We start from the raw sequence: 19,274 nt of genomic DNA, 5'->3' as shown, positions 1-19,274 counted from the left end.
TTGGCGTTAATATCGTTACCGTGCAAAAAAATACTGTTTTATAGCCTGTTTCTTATTTGGTTTATCCGCCAGGGATTATCCGCCAGCTGTAGAAAAGTTATCACACGTGCGAGCTGCGAATTCTATGCGAAGCAGACGACGCGCCGGCAGCGCTAGACTATGGTCCCTAGAAAAGCATTTCTAGGGACCATAGCTAGACCTAATCAGGCAACACCACCCCAATGTTGCCTGCGCGCCGCCCGAACACTTCGTTAGCGGTATTTAGTTAGTTGCAGCACCGTTCCATTTACACCGTTGCATTTGCACCGTTCCAATTGCAGTTAGTTGCAGCACAGGCGGAGACGAGTGCCATCGAGTGGTTTTGAAATAAACCTAGTGGGGCGCCCGGACGCCCCCTCTCGCCCCTCTATGGTGGCAAGAAAGAGGCGGCGGGCTCTCAGCGGCGCATTCGGCCAGGGAACAGCAGCAGCAAGCAGCGCCTCGAAAGATTGGAGGGGAGGCAAATAAATTTTCGCTTTAACATACCTGCTTGGTTTTGCCCCCTTTTTTTAGCTGAGAAATGGCAGCTCCCAACCTCTCGCTCTAAAGACTACCCGCAGCGTGCAGATAGCTATAGGCTCACTTTTTGCCCGAGAATTTGACGGGATCGGCGAAGGGGACCACTTCGTCGACCACGTGCCAGCTGGTCCACAGGAGGAGCTCCGCTTCCTTGAGCTGCGCCCACACGTTTTTCACGACGCTCTCGAGCAGTTCGGGACGGTACAACGTGGCTCTGCGCTTGTACGGAGTCTTCGCCTCGACTGCGTCCGCGAATGCCGTGATGCTGGGGCCGGCAAACCGCACGTCCTTCACCTGGTCGCCATGCAGGGAAAGGGCATATTTTATCGTTCGAACGATTAGGGCCAGTTCCAGCGTATGTGGCGCGCCCAGACTCGTCTGCCCGATGCCTAGCTGTGCGCCCTCCCTCTCTAACTTCGTAGGCGTGAAGTTGCCGTATTCGTAAGAATTAGGTTTTTGGTAACGCCCTCAGCTCTATTGCAGCCATAAGGAGCATCTTTAGCTGAACATACTTGGATTCACAGAGCATAAAACATACGAATGCAAACACGAGAGGTGGCTGACGTCTGCTTACATACGTCGGCTAACCCGCGTAGCCGGCGCATGTAGGCATAGGTCAGCAAAACACAAAGACCTCAGTAGTGCAAGGCTATACCAACGAGAGCATTCTAGTTCCCGTTTAACACGTGCCACTGTGACGTAGTTGTGACCTAGATTCCGCTACGTCACAGCAGTCATCATCGATCTCGCGCGCTGCATGCCGAGACGTGCGCGGGAAATCTGAAACCGGGGCGTGGCCCTTCCGACAACCATCATCATCAGTACCGGGTGGCGTCATCTATGGACGAGTGGCAGAGTGACACCTACCGGAGCGCCCTCTAACTTTCCCTTCGATTTCGAGTGGCGCCATTTGTCGCGCTGTCGGCAAGATGCAGTTTTCGACTAATAGTCTGTTAACTGATTGATTACTTATCCATTCACGTGACCGATGATGTAGGCGGCCTGCTCAACACGAGCAGAGGCTGTGAAAAGAAAACCTCCCCGCTTGGCCGGGATAGAACCTGGGTCTCTCGCGTTGCAATTACAACGTCTGTCCCATTACTGATAGATGCAGGGTATTATTATTATGCAAAGCGGTGGAGATTATGTTTGCGCTGCGACGTTGTCACGGACGCTGCCGTTGTTAGGTCGCGCTGCAAGCTGAGAAATAAGCGGTTAATTCGAAAGTTGCCGAGATTTAGCATGGTGACGTTGCAGACTGTTTACTGCAGCGCCGCCACCACGGACGCTGCCGTTGCTAGGACGTGCTGCATGCTGGAAAGGAGCGGCTGTTGTGCCAGAGCGCCCAGCCCAAATTCGCTGCACGGGGCGACGCACCGACAGCGGAGCCAATTTAAGCCTCGACCAAACCGCCCGCGGCAGACATGCCCAAACTTGCACGCGCCGCAGAGTCGCCTCTACTTTTCCCGTCGTGGCGGCTCGGCCAAATCATGCCTTGGACGCACGGCCGGCGGCAGGCGCGCAGCGACATGGCTGGAAAGGGTGCCGCTGTGTCGCCCTCCCTTTCCCCGTCGGGGCGGCTTTGGCTGACGCAATCGCTTCGCCTCCATTCGTCGGATTCAAACTTCGGCCAGCAAGAGTCCTGACAGGAGCGATTCAAACCGCTCGCGGCTGCAACGGACTCCCGCGGGTATAAAACCCGCCCGGCTGCACAGCGAGCGTGGCACTTTCCGGAGGCACCGAGTGGAGAGGTGCTGTCGCCTCTGTGCGAGCCATGTAGCGGCCTTGTTAACCTTGTATATATTGTATATAAATGTTGCTTCAACTCTTCGTTGGCTCGAGAACTTCATCGCTATGGTCGGCGCCGCGTCAAAAGCGGATGGAGCAAGGCAACGGTGCTACACCGGTGACTGCGCTCGGAGGGCCCAGTCCCAAGAGTGGTGACAGCGTCGGGATGGCTGATTCCCAACAGTGGTGACAGCGTTGCGAAGGCCAGTCACAATATGGCTAATTTGACATTGCTGAGGTTGGGTGTTTGATACCGCTGCAGTCTAGAAACTTGTTATTGTTTACCGCATCACCGTTGCCGCGGACGCCGCCGTTGTTAGGCTGCGCTACATGCCGCGAGATGAGCGGCTAATTTAAAATTGCTGAGGTTCTGTTTTGACATCATTGCGGACCCATGTGAGCGCTTACAGCAGCGCCATTGCCATGGGCGCTGACATCACTAGTCCATACCACATGCCGGGAAATGAGCGGTTAATGCCAAAGTTGCCTGCCCTTGTATTATAGACGAACATGTTGAACAGAAGAAAAGGAATCGATATCTTCGCGATTTGCTCAAGCGGGAGAAAAAGCCTCCAGTGGACGTAATAGAGCCTGAGCTTCAGTTAAGGAATGGTTGTAATGTCTACGTATCAAAAGAAATCCGAAGATTGAGGCACTGGCAATAATTTTCTAGATTTCAAAATCTTATTTTTTTTTTGTGCAATGCTAAAATTGCGGCGATTCCCTCCGAAGACAAGTTGATGCAGCCCCCTCCAGGAGCGATTTGTCCTTGCGCTGCCCTTCTTAGGTTTGCAAATACTTAGAACGTGAACGCATAGGAACGTGTTACACATTAATACAGTAAAACCCCGATTATACGACTTTCTCGGGAGCGTTAAAAAACTTTGTAAAATGTGCGCGTCGTAAAACCCGAAAAGCAAGAATAACGCCTATAACTCAGTTTCGCGCAATGGATTTGCAGGAAACTTCATTGTAGGCTAAATAAATGCTTTGCACGGCTCGGAACCCTAAATCACGAACAAAATTAAATGCGGAAACATAATGCAGTGTAGGTGCCCATCTCACTGCATTAAAACAAACCCTGCAACACAGTTCACTACCGCGATTCCCGCCAGCCAGCCAGTGGCACACACGATCACGACAAACACATGCCAAATCCTAAGCCTGTCAGCGTAAAGCGCGAGACACATGGACGACTGGTGCATGTGATTCGTTACGACTGGTGCATGCACCTGATCGTTACGACTGATCGTTAGTACCGGTTTTGGCGTCGTTCGCTGGTCAGAGGAGGCCCACGACGTGCGACTATTCCAGATACCATAGTGTGACTGGCAAGACGGATGCAGTCATGGCATGGTTGCGATCGTCGTGCGGCCACAGACAACGACAGCCCGAAGGTGTCGTCACTGATAAAGTTTCTTTTAAAGTCCCGAGGAGGCGCCAGTGGCAATTCCGAGTATTTTGTGGGGAGCAGCTATGCAACGCTGCCGCCGCCGACCCGTGCGCTCTCCGCCTGGTAGAAAGATGTTGCCAGCGGTACCTACCGCATGGACGAGCGGAATCGTGGGAGCTAAATGTTCCTATCACGCTGTACTGAACATATAAAAATACAATGTACAACGTAATAGCACTATTCATTTTCACTTCAAGTTGATGAATGTTTTCTTTTCCTTCTCGGATTTCTCTTGCACATCTCTAAATCGGCCGGAATGCGCCTAAACAGGGAGGCCACCATGGAGCGAAAACAGTGGGCGGAGCGACGCCGACGACGCATCGCACGCGCACTTCGGATCATGTGTCTCAAATCCACGCGTACTAGTCGTGGCGACCGTTGTAACGATCAGTCGCATGCGGATCGCATGCACCAGTCGTCCATGTGTCTCGCGCTTAACCTCGTTGGCGATTGCCTGCTGAGTGCGAGAAATGAACCCCTGTACTGTGCAAACACTGCCCCTGCGACAGCTGCGCAACAAGAGGAGACACCAGGGAGGAGAGGAAAAAATTCCCCCGCATTTCCCCGAGGGGGAGAATGTGAAAGTGCGAATGCACGGTTGTCGGCCCGCTTGCGGCGCTTGCGCTCGGCCCCCGCAGCCCACCCCCTCGCCGCCTTCTCTTCCATCTCTTCCATCGGGTTTGTAGTATCACGTGTACACCACGCAGTTATCAAGCCGCTATAACGCCGCTGAGTCGCCAACGCACGCCGCTGACGACGTAGTTTGAATGCGTTAAAGATATAAGGCGCGTCTAACACTGATATCACCGTCGCGTCTGTGGCTTGGTCGGTAGCGCGTCGCGCTGCGGCCCGCAAAGTCCTCGGATCGAAACCTGGCGCCGGATGCTGTTTCTTTTTTAAATATAGAGGAGCACTGCGGACGCCGCCGACGCCGCCGCCGACGCCGCCGCCGCCGGCGGTGGATGGTTTGGGGTCGCTTATAAAGAGCATTCGCTCTTAAAAAAGCAAATGTGCAGAGTATTGGACGATAGCTGGAGGGAAGGGAAGCGAAAGATGAGACGGAGAAGAAAGCGATGCCGGAGAGAACCGCGTGAGCGGGCTCAAGGTCCGCGGATCAAGGCCGCGGCACTATCATTTCGTTCGTCGGTCGGTCGCACGCTACGCGTGGGAAAATCCTCCCTGTTCTGTGGCGTGGGTCATCGGATAACGCGGGTCAGGCATGAAACCGCGTCAAATAACCGAGTGAGAGGAGGCGCTTTGAAAAGCCGGCAGTCCGATCGAGAAAAGTGAAAAGGGCGAAATACTCGTGCCGGTGGCGACGAGGTGTCCGTGCGGCGATCGGTGAAAGACAGGAAAAAATAGGAGGAGGAAGAAGAGGTGGCGAGCGCTGGAGGCAGGAAGGAGCAGGCGATTCCAGAAGCTCTCGGCTGAGCGAGAACGCCTAGGAGATCACTACGGAGCCGCACATTCCTTCTGGAAGCTCTCGGCTGGGCGTGAACGCCCAGGAGACTCGACGTGCACCGCATCGTCCCCCGGACCTTCGATCCTGCCAAGACCTCGCAACGTCCGCAACGCAACCCTCTCCGCGTACGATTAGCACACGGTAAACAGCGCCAAGACTTTGCAGCGGCCAGCAACAACGGCACGGTGACACAGCGGCCATCACACTGGCAAGCGCACCGATCCCTGCGCACCGAACTAGCTCATCGACAGGGACCCACAAGTGAGCGCGAGCAGTTGGAAGTGGGACTGCTTTCATGGGACTTTTTGTAATTGGACTGTTGTTGCTAGATTAGCTTGATTTTCATTGGTGCACCTTCCTTTCTAATTTTTCCCGTCAATACATTTGTTTTATGTCCGTAGCCAGATCGTCTCGATTCCCGTCCGCCCGGTAAATTTTAACCTCCTCATTCACAAAAACAACCTGCTTCACACCGAGGTTTTTAATGCATTGTTTCTGCGGCGACATCGCCGGGACACCCTATAGTCTGCCGAAAAACCCGGGTTGTTGTAAAACCAGGGGGCACATAGCCGGGGTTTCATTGTAAGACAAATTTGCGCTGTCCTCAAATTATCAGGTGATGTCCTTTCAGATGTTTCTAAATATATTACCAAAAGTAATACTTTTATAGCATGTGCCATGAACACTTCGTGGGGAAAAAAGGGATTTACCATGTATGCTGACAATTCTTCTCGCCAGTGTTCAAGCAATGCAAGAGATCCTCGCCAGCTCCTACGCAGGATATATTTTCTGCCACACCCTTCCCTCACCCACGAAGCCGCTCGCCATTGGCGGTTACTTCAAACCTACACAACCCGCTGCTGAACTGTCCTTCACCGCATCAACCCCAATATTTACCCTTCGCCTCTTTGTCCTCAATGTCTCCAACCGGATACCTGCTACCATTCCCTCTGCGAGTGCCCCCACTACCCATTTCCCTCTTTTCCTTGCCCTTTACACTGGGAGCAGGCCCTGTAGAGCGTCTACCCGGAAGTGCAGTTGGCACTAATTAACCGCGCCGCCCAGGCCGCGGAGAACATCGCATCTTCTTCCACGCCTCTCCCCTAGAGGCCGTGCTTAAAGGGACACTGAAGTGAATTTGTCAAGCTCCCGTTTTTGCTTGCACTGCGTAGACTGGCTCAAATTAGCACACTTTTCATCGTTTATCCGGTTGACAAATCGGTAATTATTTTACAAAGCGCGAAAGAAGAAAAACTACCATGCGCGGTTTGCGGCGGCCGCACCAACTAAGGCTGTGACGTTGGGAGGAGGGGCGCCATGATTGGACGATGCCCAAGGTTAGCAATCACACAAGTTTCGGTTTCGGTTCTGTAAAACATAACCAATGGCGTTGTTGGATGGGCATTCTCAATATCTCAGTAATCATCGTACCGCGCTTCTGCCATGTTGTCGGCTGTAAAATGCACAAGATAAGCCTCCCAGGACGGCTTGTAGTCGTAGCATTCACTAGCCGAGACCTACGCAGTGCATGAACGCCCTCCGCGTACCCGCAGACGCCCAAATGTCATGCGCTTTTCCCCCATATTTGAAGCTTGCCTCCCTCATGCCTGTATCGTAAAAAGCGTGTTCGCACCAGGCCAAGGGTCTGTTCATTCTGGCCTGTGCCCACTGCCTGCAAGCAGTCGGTGCTTATGGCAACAGCACGCCAACGAGAACTCGCTAGCGCGCCAGTGCCAGCCTGCGCGCGTTTTGTGAACTAGTTTGTGTAGCCATGAACGTTGCGGCCCAAAAAAAGGTGAACTCAATATAGAAAACATCGGCGGAAAACAAAAAAGTTAACTTACACACAAAAAAAAGGCACGTACCCGCGGGGATTCGAACTCGTGACTTGCAAAACATTCGCGGTGACATACCAAGCGCCCCAGACCACTGAGCCACGGAGCGTTTTTTTTTTTTTTTCTTAACAAAACCAGGTTTATTTACATCATAAATATGTACAGGGCAAGGCACAGGGCAAATATGTACTGGGCAAGACACACTACTATACATGCTGCTGCCTTTGTTACATTGTTGATGCCACTTTCCTGACTGGCGTGTTACGCTGTTCAATAGAAATCACACTCATACACTATACAGATCACATTTACGGGTAAAAAAGGAAAAAGGGGGAGTTGTGTTTCGTTGCAGCCTAGCCTGTTGCTGGCTTCATATCCACTTAAAGCGTTCCAGCTCCTTTGTTTTAAAAGCTACCGTCGCACGGCAGCAGCGCGCAAGGGCTTGTCCTAGTTCTGAGTCTGAGTCGGGTGCCCCGAGCGCGCTGACGGTCCACTCCATCTTGTGGACGAAATGCCTCCACGCTGGCTTCGGGGTGGGGGTACACTCCACCTCATCCACTCGCGCACGCCACAGTGCGTGTAGGCCAAGGGTAATGACGCATTCGCACAGCTCCGAGTGTTCTATCGGTACGTCCAGGTAACAGAGACCCGCCCAGTCAATGTCCCAGTGGACGCCAAGAAACACTGCACCTCGTCCCAGAAATAACGTGCAGTGTTGCATTCTAGGAACACATGCTCCGCCGTCTCCAACCTCCCGCACAGGAAGCAGCCCGCACCGCGCGGCAGAAAGAAGCCACGTTCTTCCTGTCGTGATCCTACCGGTAGCACCCCGAAGTGGAAACGGCAGAAAAAGTTTTTCGTCCCAGTCGGAATCGGCAGGCACATGATTCGCTTTAGTACGCCCGGCTTAGCCGCCTCGACTAGTGGCTGTCGGTACAGGGGTGGGGGAAGGAGCTTTGCGAGAAGGTCGCGGTATAGCCGGGGGGGGGCTTAACTGCTAGGAGGTAGTCCCATGAAAACTGCTGTTCCAGTAGGGTGATGGCGCCAGCGATTTCTCTATAGAAAGGGGCGGCTCGCGCGCCATGGTGCAGTTGGACAGTTGTGACCTGCCACTTTGATATGTGGGCAGAGCCGATTGACTGGAGTGCTCCACGGAGAAAAGGGTCGGACTGGTCTCGGAAATATATAAAACGTTGGACTGTCAGCTTAATCTCCACGTGGACCTGACCTAGGCCGCCGGCATCTAGTCCCCAAAAGAGATTTGTGCGTCTCATAGGCTCGTACGAGGAGCGCCAGACGAAGACCGCCCATTGTCGGTGCAACTTGTTCACCGATTTCTTGTCGATGGAGGTGACTCGCGCCGAGTATAGGGTAGCCGGGTACACTACAACGTTGCAGATGTGTGCTCTGGCGACCAAGGCGATGTGGCGAGTTCTCCATGGTTGCAACTTGGCCTCCGCTGCCGTTAGCCTAGGTCGCCATCTGGCTGCGTTGGCTTCCCATAGGGCCATGTTCACGCCCAGGTAGCGGTGTATTGAATCCTTCCAGCGAGCGCCGCAGAAGCTGGGGGGCTTGAGTTCCCATTCACCCAGCCAGTACCCCTCCGATTTGGAGAGGTTTAGCTCCGCCCCAGAGAAGCGGCAGAAGCGACGTGCGAGCTCCGCGACCTCGCTCACCTGGGTTCGTGATGTGCAGACGACGGCGATGTCGTCCGCGTATGCTAGCACGCGGAGTTCTTCATTCCCGAGGACCAGTCCCCTGATCGAATTGGAAGTAGCGATCATTCGACAGAGCGGTTCCAGATAGAGAGCGAACAAGACAGGAGACATTGGACATCCCTGGCGGACCGACCTGCTGACCTCTATGGGTGGTCCGAGTGCTCCCCCCAACATCACACTTGTTGTGATGTCTGCGTAACACGTTTCTAGCCATTTTATCATTGTATCCCCTATCCCGCAGTGCTGAAGTAGAGCGAAGAGAAATGTCCGATCGACTTGATCGAAGGCCTTTCGAAGATCCAGTTGCAGTACCGCAATAGGCATCACGCCCATCTCTGCAGCCTCGCAGACGGTCCTCATCCGATGTAAATTGGTGTTGATTGAGCGACCTTTGAACCCGCAGGTTTGATGCTCACCAACCACGCCTCGGAGGGCCATCTCGAGGCGTCGAGCTAGGATCCTAGCGAGTATCTTATAGTCGGTCGATAGGAGTGTGATTGGGCGGAAGTCGGTTACGGCCGGTAAAGCTTTGGAGCTGGTCTCTTTGGGGATCAGAACGAGGTGGCTTTGCCGCATGGAGGGAAGGAGCCGACCTTCCTGCCTGCATTTATCAAAGACGGTCACTAGAATGGGGCCCAATTCTTTTCGAAACGCCCGATAGAATTCGGCGATGATGCCGTCCGGACCTGGAGACTTGTTCTTAGGGAGTTTTTTGATTTCGCGGTCTACCTCCCACGCGGTTATAGGGGCGTTGATTAGGTTTTTTGCGTCGTCCGGCACTGAGGGTAAGGAAGAGAGTACCTCGGTGGGCACGCCGTCTGGCGTCGGTCTAGACCGGAAAAGGTCTTGACACGAAGGCTTTGCTAATATAGGGTATATATTGTACAACCGATTTACACTTTTATTTAGTTTTGGCATTTCAAGCAGCTTAGGTGACTATTTGTTGTACTGCGATCGTGCAGTAAGCGTCGCCTGAGTTTCCACAGTAGCTCACGTCTAGCAATTGCATTTCGTAGACGGAAAAGCGTTCGCAGATGCGTAGTCGTGCTGCTGACCGCTGTGCTTGTTCGCCCAGCGCAAAAAAGTGCTCCCCGCGCCCTAGTTTTACGCTGTACGGTAAAAATATCAGTTGATTTTATTTCCTTAGTACCTATATTGACTTCGCTGACTCTTCTCCCGCCTTCAAGAGGCCTTATATTTTCCTACTGGCGTACCAGTCAGCGAAGCGTCGCATGTGCGCTTGTGCAGCGCTTGTGTGAAGCGACCTTGACTTGGAGCTAGATACAGTGTACAAACAAACCAAGTAAAGAAAGGCACATTCTTCCATTCACAAACGTGTCCTGGCTTCGTTTCAACTAAGCGAACGAATTGCGACCAAGCAATTTTTTTTAACCTTGATTGCGACGACCCACCGGCGGCCGGCGGACGAAACGCTGGGCCGACTGACTCTGTCGGCCGGGGAGCCGTGCAGTAGCGCAGCCGTGGCGCAGCCAATTGCCAGCTCATCCCCTCCTGACGTCACACGAAAACGCCACAGAAAATGGGCGAGCGTAAAGAGAGGAGGACAGCATTTTCGAATTAGTTTTTCTACTAAATAAAATCGCGTAAACGCGCCTAGAGTGGTCGAAACATGGCCTGGGGACTCCGGACTACAATTTGCGCTAGTAATCCCGTAATGTTTACATATCACTTCAGTGTCCCTTTAAATAAAGTGTTCCTCCTTCTCCTCCTCCTCTAGCAAACTTCAGTTTTACGCCCTTCCTCTCGTTTCCGGATTGTAGATGAATTCTACAATCTCATCGAGTGGACATAGGTACAGATTGTGCGCTTACCATTCAGCGTCCCAAGTTTTTCCAAGATTTTGTCAAGCTCTAGGGTTTGACGCGCCGACGCAGCGCAGGCGATGAGGCGCGCTGTAGTCGAGGGCTCCGGATTAATTACGACCACCTGGGGATCTTTAACGTGCGCTGAAATCCCGCACACACGGGTGTTTTTGCAGTTGGCCTCCATCAGAAAAGCGGCCGCCACAGCCGGGAACCGAACCCGCGTCCTTGAGCTCAGCAGCGCAACGCCTTAGCCACTGAGCCACCGGCGGGTATTTTGCCAAACTCTAACAGGTTTCGGAGAAAATTATAATAGTCAGAAGTGGCGTCACCTCTCTTCCCTTACTCGAGGCGCGGTAAAAGCAACCATGCATCGTTTCAGAACTAGCCAAAGAAATTTTTCCAATCTCATCGTCTACCGCGAATCGGTGATTTCGATAGCCGCCTTCTGCATAGGATGACAGCCTACGTATTCCTCACAGAAGGGTCTAAGACGTGAAAGAGAATATGGTTTTCCTTTGGCTTCCACGGACTGCAAATGTAAATGTTGGCAGTACCGCAATCATGACGATTGAATCTCATGAATTTTAAAGCAAAGCTTTCTACCTCTACTAGCCAACGGTTTCGTCGTGGAGTGCGCCACAATAAACTCCCAACCAGGCTAAATAAAAGAAATTACTGGCACCACCAAAAATCGAACTTCGACCCGAATAGAGAAACGGAGCGATAGCCCGTCCACCGACGAAGGTAGGCCCTCACGAGAAGACGGGGAGACAGATGGTGCACTGAACGAGCACAGCGGCCGGTCACCACCTGCGCTCATTCAAAAGCCCTCGTGTGAAGTGCAAGTCGCATAATGCATGACAACGGCGTCTGCGAATAATGCAAGTCGACTGCGGTGATGCGTGTACCTTAATACAAGCGACGGAATCTTAATTTTCATGGTTTTCCTCTCACCAAATACTTCCAAACCTGACACGGAGTGCTTCATGCGAACGCACTTATCCTCACTTGCGATGAATCACACCACACCCGAGATCGTTGTTGGGGACTTTAATGTGAATGCTTCAAAAACGCAAAACAAGTGGTTCGATCCAATTCGTAATGGTAGAGATTGCAGTCATGGTCTTCAGTACAACGCAACCAACCACCATTCATGTATCATGCATTGATTTAACTTCAGGAAAGAGTGTTTCTGCAGTGAGATCTCGAAAAAATATCAGTGGGTATCATACTTATCATAAAGCAGTCGTGAACGTCGTTGTGAAGTAATAAAGGGTGTGGTTAAGTACATTTCACTTTTCTCTGGTTTCACTCTTTGTGGAGCCACGTGTGTGAATTCAAGTGACGTCGCATGGGCAATTGTCGTGGGTGCCGTTTACAGCTTTCCGTTCCAACCACGTTCACAGGGTGAATTGACGCGCATTTTTTCACGTCCTCTTTTCCATATGAATAGTTTCAGATGGTTTGCATCAATCGTTTTCGGAGAATATTTTTACGAATATTGCGATGCCATCGGCACCTGAAAACACAAAGCAAGAAATGATTTGTATGGTGGAAGGCCGAGAATATTCGCAAACTTTTGGGAAAGCAAGAGCTTTTGCTAAACATAAAACTGACGACTATGATGCAGTAATACCGAAGATTGTTCAGTCACTTTCTGTGGGAATCATTTCGCACTTATCCTTAGGTTGGACTTAGTGGCAGAATTCCCCCAAGCTCACCAACGGTGAACGCGACTAGCGACAACAGCTAGTCACAATGCTCTTTTACGCTGTCGTCCACACTTCACAACCCAAAGCGCAGAAGGACGCAGGTCAAGATTGGCAATGACGACACTCACGGTAAGCAGTCGTAGCAGTGAGAGACTGAAGCAATTTGTGCTTAACAAAGAGGAGCATTTATTACCATAACGGTAAAAAAGATTCACGAGTCTCCACGAAGTGAATCATGACGAGCGGGCAAAGCACTCGGGATCGTTCTTACCGTAAATCACCCTTGGCATGCCCACTCCCGCATGTAAATGAGTGACAACGCATATGTACACTATATACAATTCCAATGCAATCCAATCCGATACAATTTAATTTAATGCAATCCAATCCATTTTAACCCAATCCAAATCAATCCAATCCAATCCAGTCCATTTCAATCCAATCGAATGCTCCTCGCGCATGCGCAACACTGTACACGGACCCCAAGCCCCGGACAGAGCGAGGTCCTAAGGTGCCCTAAAAAAATTCGCGTCGATTGGACGCCAGGCGCAATGCCTCGACGCTCCTCCGGGGCGACGATCTTCGCCGTTCATGGTCTTATCGCCAAAGTTCATGGTCCCATTGACGTGCGTGCACAGATCACTGCGATACTCAGCTACAATTTTTTTCCTTCACGCTGGGCTCACTCAAGCTGAGTCTCAAAACCTTTCCCGCACTGAAAATCACTAGTAATCACTCATTACATAGTTATTTGTAATATTACGCACCTGTACTCAAACTCATATGTCCTCACGAGTACTCGTACTTACGCTCACTTGTACTCGTATCAATTTGTACTCATGCGAAGTCGTATTCGAAGTCGTACGCATTCGTAGTCGTATTCCATGTCGTACTCAATTTGTATACTGACTCGCACTCGCCTGTACTCGTACTCAATGTGTAGTGACTTGTACTCGTACTCATATCACTCAGTCGAAGCCGACGCAGGTTTCTCGGAGTTAATACGAGTACTGGAGCGGAATTGCGCTCCGAAAAGAATTGCAATAAAATACAAGCGGCTAGAAGCTGTCAACAAACTAACGTGTATAGTCGGGCGTCGGTGAATCTATAATGCTGTGGTATTTGCTTTGCGAGCATTTACCGTTGCGCGTTAATCCTTCTAGAGACATCGAATCAGATCTAGAACATTGGCGATCAAATAAGAACATTATATTCTAGTGACGGTAGGCAATACATACTTCCTATGAAATCACATAGGCTGCGCTGCATACAAACGAAAGAAATGTAAACGCGCGTTTCTCTTCTAACTTACATAAGACACCTGGGCGCGGTCAGACGCTGGCAACAAAACACGTAAGTAAACAAGACAGGAGGTATAGTTCGGGGCAATGGGTACTCACTTTTTCTCGCATTCAGAAGTGTTTCTGCTAAGTTTAAACGCAATAAACTACTTCCATTTATGCGCTAAATAACAGGAGTGTTACCACTACAGCTTTTACACTTACTACGCTAAGCAGTCGGCTGCTAAGAAAGGTTAGAATGTTGGCGGCGAAATTTTGATGTAATTATAAGCGCGCAGTATTCAAGTAAAAATACAACAAGCACTATTTTAGACATAACGAGTTAAACACGTAAAATTTCCCTGCACGGCTCCTCCAGATCACAAAACTTCATGAGTGCAATGATGGGAGTCTAGCCGGGACACGCTCACATAGAAGCAGCGCAGGCTATAACCGCTAATAAATCACACGCCGTCGTCGAGTTGCAGGCGTCGTCAACATGCACTCCCGAGTACTATACTCTTGAGCACTACTCGCGGGTACATGTACTCATAAGTGCAGTACTCGCAAGCGCTGCACTCATTGTTATTGTACTCACGAGTAATATACTCACGAGTGCTGTACTCACAAGTACAGTAGCCGTGAGTACTACTCGCGAGTGTATCCACTTATGAGTTTAGTATTCGCGAATCCACACTCACGAATACTACACTCACGAGTACTGTACTCATGAGTGTTGTACTCATAAGTGTACGGACCACTGCCTTTGCTCACTCGTCGTACCCACGTTTTTCGCCTGCGTCTGCTCTCACTCGTAGTCGTGCGCAATCGTGAGTTTGAGTACAACTTAGTAGAAATGAGTGCACTCGAGTGATTACGCCCACTTACGTATCTAGGGCGAAAACACATGAACGAGAGAGGTTGCATCTGCGGACGCCTCGAGCTCTGAAAACCGGTTTGGCCGTCGCAAGACCCCCAGATCGGCCACGCCCGCGCGCGTGCAACCTGGTAGATATTTTGCCGCGCCGCGTCGGAAACTGGATTGCTCGACCGCACATGTCTGCCGCACATATGCACGCGCCTTTACTCTTTTCCGCTCTCCCCGCGACCGAGAGAGTGTGAATACAGAAAACGGCATTAATTCTTGTGATATCAAATGCATTCTGAAACAAATTATATGACAATTAGCCACAAAGACGACTCTACCATTACGTCGAGTTTCATTTGGCTTAGTTCACAGTGAAGTTGTAAAGGTTAGAAAATTTCTGCCTGATTTCAATATGGAGTTTTAGCAGCCCGTATGTTCCGTCATGTACTACGTGGTTACCGTGTTGACCGGGCCCCGACTGCGCCTGCACGCGCGGAAGGGCGAGAAGGAAGGGCGGGGAGGCGCACTCTACAGTGACGAATGCGCGGACATGGCGAAGGCCGGCCCGCGGAACTAATCCCCCTACCGCGACGAATGAACAAGTGACCGGACGGGTCCGGGTCAATACGGTAACTACGTACATGACGGAACCGACTGACTGCTAAAACTCTCTGATAAATGACCATCTACGCAGAGGTAATGGTTACAAAAAGCGGCTGTAACTGCAGTCGTACTCACAGTGCTGCAGTTGTAAAGGTCACAAAATTACTGTCTACTTTCAATAAATGGCTATCTGCGGAGAGAGCATGGTTACACAAAACGGATGTAACTGTTGTTCTACAGAACTATCCGGGAACAAATTATATTACAATTAGCCACTAAGATGACTCTGATGTTACACACCACAGCTTCACTGGTCATCCTTCTTCAGAGAGTGTAAAGGAACTGTCTACATTGCCATGTTGCCAGAGACAATATTCTGGATCCTAGTCACAGACAGCTTCGCTGTAAAAAGTGTGCGAGCATTTCGTGCCCCTATAGCGCGCCAGGGGGAAGCCATCAGCCTGTATACCGGGATGGAAAGCGCTACAACGTCGGGTGTTTGGTCACTTTTTTACATTGGCTAAGCGCGACCGACCACGCCAGTAAGCCGGCACGGCCGAAGCGCAGGAGCCGTACAAAGCCAGCAGAAGCCACAATGCTCTCGCACTCAAAAAGTGCTCAACAAAAGCGGCTCTCGGGGTCAAGGCTCCGCTTGAAATGTGCATAGAAACGAGGGATTTATCTACTAATGCGCACTATTCTCGCACCCGATGTCTTCATCGTCCGATTTTTCAGAGACATTTAGTTGCTAGTGTTCTATAGTTCTGATAAGTCTCTTTTCTCCAGTGATGTACATTCACACTGTTACACCGATTACGTGACTTAATTCGCCAATTACGTATTCCTCATTTTGTGAAGATACATCGTGAAATGCGCGGTTGGTGCTTTTCCACAATATTAAAGCCGAGGCCTTAAGTTCTCCATTCTGCGAAAAAGTCCAATTGCTCTAATTGCCCGGTAACAAAAATTATCACTGAACCACCCTGAACCCGCCGCGGTGGCTCAGTGGCTAAGGCGTTGTGCTGCTGAGCACGAGGACACTAGTTCGATTCCCGGCCGCGGCGGCAGCCTTTCTGATAGAGGCGAAAAGCAATAACGCCCGTGTGTACGAGATTTCGGCGCACGTTAAAGATCCCGAGGTGGTCGAGATTAATCCGGAGCCCTCCATCACGGCCCGTCTCATCGCCTGCATTGCGTCGGAGCGTGAAACCTATAATCAGTCAATCAATGAAAATTGCCGCTGCAGTAAAGTTAGCTTTGAGGGGCGATGTGCCCCATGATATTCACAACACTACGTCTTTGAAATGTAAACGTTGTTGGTTGGTTGTGGTTTGCGGGAAAGAAAAAGGAAAGGAAGTGCAATAACGCATGCCACGTGACGCCCGAACGTGATGGCACGTGACCAGAAGCGGTGCACATCAGCCGCGCAGAACCTAGCGGATTCTAGGGCGGCTTTTGCACGTGCCAATCTGCTTGCTCGCGTAATTCGTGCCGTAAGACGAAGAAACGAAAGCAAATACATAGGCGCATACACTTCCTAAAAACGAAGGCGGCTGGAGTAATTTGGGCCAATTGACAAGGACATCAAAAGCAAGGAAAGCGATGTGAACGCTTTGTTGCAGCAAAGAAATTGCTAACAGTATCGCAGGCGTTCGCCTTGAAAGCACGTAAGCAGAGTTTCGTGCTCCGAGGATTTTTTAATTCGTGCGTCAGTCATACTTTCTGGGATTTTAATTTTTTTTTTCGTTTTGTGAGGGTAATGTAAGTGACGCATATTTTTGTTAGTGCCCTTTTGTAATATTTTATTTTTTGTTTCGCATTTTATTGTTTTAATTCCCGTTGACCAATCGTATTAATTTGTGTGATTATAACGATTACGTGCAATAACTTCACCGAATATACATTTTTATGCGAATGGAGGGTGTTTACATGGTTGGTCCCTATTCGCATTTTTTCGTGTTCCGTCATTTTTTTTTTTCGAGTTTTTTTATTTGTCTTCGTCTGGGGGCGGGGTGGTATTCTTAAGACTCATCTTCCTATTTTGTACGTACACTTTTATAATTTTAACATTTGCTATTTTGGTTATTTATTTTTTTAATTCTGATCTCAGTTTACGCGATCACACCGATAATTAGGTTCCATTCGCCAAATGTGCATCTTTGCGCACATGCAAAGCGTTGCACGGTTCGGGATACTCCGCAAAAGATGCTACGCATTATAACATCTACAAAGTTTTTCGCCCTTAGCAAAAATATAGCTGTTCTTTCTAGATCTAAATATGCAGTACACAGGTCTAATAACATCAGTTGTAAACGACGCTATTGCCAGCTGCATGTTGTGCAGAGAGACGTATACGTACGTAGTTCAAGGAGAATGAAGGAGGCTTTGTTCTATTCGCACTTCGAAATTATTCAAAGCGTCGCAGCATTAGCGCTTCACTGACCTCAACGACGTCCAATGGCGTAGGAGCAGTCGGCTTCGCTAACTCGGTCGTGCCCGATGTGACGGCCACTCTCATCTTGCTGTAGACCGTTGCCCTCAATGCTATCAGCGAGGTGGACCCCTGGACACGTGCCACGCTTGCCAGGTTCGACGCATAACTGCGAAAGTAAGAGGCACGCAGTTGCCCAATTATAAAGACAGCAAGTGAGCACAGCCATCAAGCTAATTCTTCACATTTTCACCAGTGCGCGGGAGTGTGGCGGCGTGCACGGATCAATAGACGCATGCAAGTACGCAGGGACGGACGGATGGATGGTCGGGGATACCGAACATTAAAAGAGTAAGGAAAAATGAAAGTTTGATTCATCGGAAAGATTGCCTTTTAATCCCAATTAATCCCTTTTAAACATCCCTTTTAACGAAATCTTCGCTCATATAAGCTACATAATTGTGATAAAAGAGAATGGCCATGCGACCCAGTAGCTCATTTCCTGCACCAGAACTTATAACGTATTATGAGCGGCTGTGCAATTTGCTGAGGCCGGCATAAGCAAGCGCAAGATAGGCAGGGCTTATAAACTTGCAGAATGAGCTATTGGCGCTTAAATTTAATGCATATTTTAGATGCGAAGCATCTCATGCTCGAGGCTGTGTCCCTCCCTCCCTTGTCGTTGTCGTTGTTGTCCGCTGTCCGCACCCCGACTGCGCATGCCTGGCCAGGCACCGCTGACGATGATTGGGGCAGGATGCCCCTAGGGATTGGCCAACCAAAGAAACCATCACGAGATAGCTTCGCGTTCAACCACCGTCGTCATCTTCCCGTAGGGGAACCCTGAGTACCACACCCCCACTGCACATGCCTGGCCAGGCACCGCTGATGATGACTGTGGCAGGATTCCCCTAGCGATTGGCCAACCAAAGAATCCATCACGAGATAGCTTCGTGTTCAACCATCGTCGTCATCTTCCCGTAGGGGAACCCTGAGTAGTATGCCAGGGATTCCTCCTCTCCTCTACGACGCTCCTCTCCGGCATTCCTCCTCTCCTCTCTGAAGCTCCTCTCCTCTCCGGGATTGCGCAACGAATGGCAACACCTGCGGCTCCGCGCGCGATAATGCGAAGCAGCTTAGGGTTAAGCCCGTTCTACATGGAGCGAATTTCGCCTGCGAATCCGCTGGAACGAACATTCGCACTTGCGAAGTTCGCAATGCCTGGAATTGTCGTCTACGTGGGGCCTGCGAACGCCGCGATTTTCGCATTTCAGATGCACCTTGTTTGCAGACTGAATTAAGTTTGCCACCAGCAAAGGTTGTTGTGATTTTAACAAGGGTGGTTTTATTTTACTTTCTTGGCAAGTTGTTTCTGACTGGTCTGCGGTAAATATAAGTTTATTTGCGGTTTTATATAAGAATCGCCAATTCTTTATCAATATACGGACACACAGCAGAGAAGACAAACGTTTTGGTGCCCGCGCTTTTGTGGCGCTCAGACAAGCAACTCCATCTGGTTTCCAAGCGTGCAAGTGGTGCCGAGCTGTGCTCCTATTGGCCGCTGCTCCGGCCCCTCTACGCCGCACACGCCGCACGAGCGGCGTTTGCTCGACCGCTTCAAATGTTTGGCACTTTGCCGCAGCAACGAAAAAAGGTGGTTTTGCCGCACGAGCGGCGCCGCATCAGCGAATTCGCAGGCGAAATCGCTCCATGTAGTACGGGCTTAAGAGACGCGACGGT

General features: G+C 50.6%; 2 protein-coding genes across 2 annotated transcripts in view; one reads left to right on the top strand and one right to left on the bottom strand.

Moving 5' to 3' along the window:
• The window catches only part of LOC144153651 (THAP domain-containing protein 11-like), a 104,614-nt gene that overhangs the window by 76,059 nt on the left and 9,281 nt on the right, over positions 1 to 19,274 (top strand). The window lies entirely within an intron of this gene.
• On the bottom strand, positions 619 to 17,697 carry LOC144152364 (uncharacterized). Its single transcript, XM_077683629.1, has 2 exons — positions 17,547 to 17,697; positions 619 to 852 (listed from the first exon to the last, which is right to left on the bottom strand). The coding sequence occupies exons 1-2, from the start codon at positions 17,619 to 17,621 to the stop codon at positions 619 to 621; spliced, it is 309 nt and encodes a 102-aa protein (XP_077539755.1). The 5' UTR covers positions 17,622 to 17,697.

Source organism: Haemaphysalis longicornis, unplaced genomic scaffold, assembly GCF_048455015.1.
Source record: "Haemaphysalis longicornis isolate Haplotype H1 unplaced genomic scaffold, Haemaphysalis longicornis Haplotype H1 scaffold_9, whole genome shotgun sequence".
Classification (NCBI taxonomy): Eukaryota; Metazoa; Arthropoda; class Arachnida; order Ixodida; family Ixodidae; genus Haemaphysalis; species Haemaphysalis longicornis.
The sequence above is the reverse complement of the archived record's forward strand: the minus strand, read 5'-3'. Positions and strand labels throughout refer to the sequence as shown.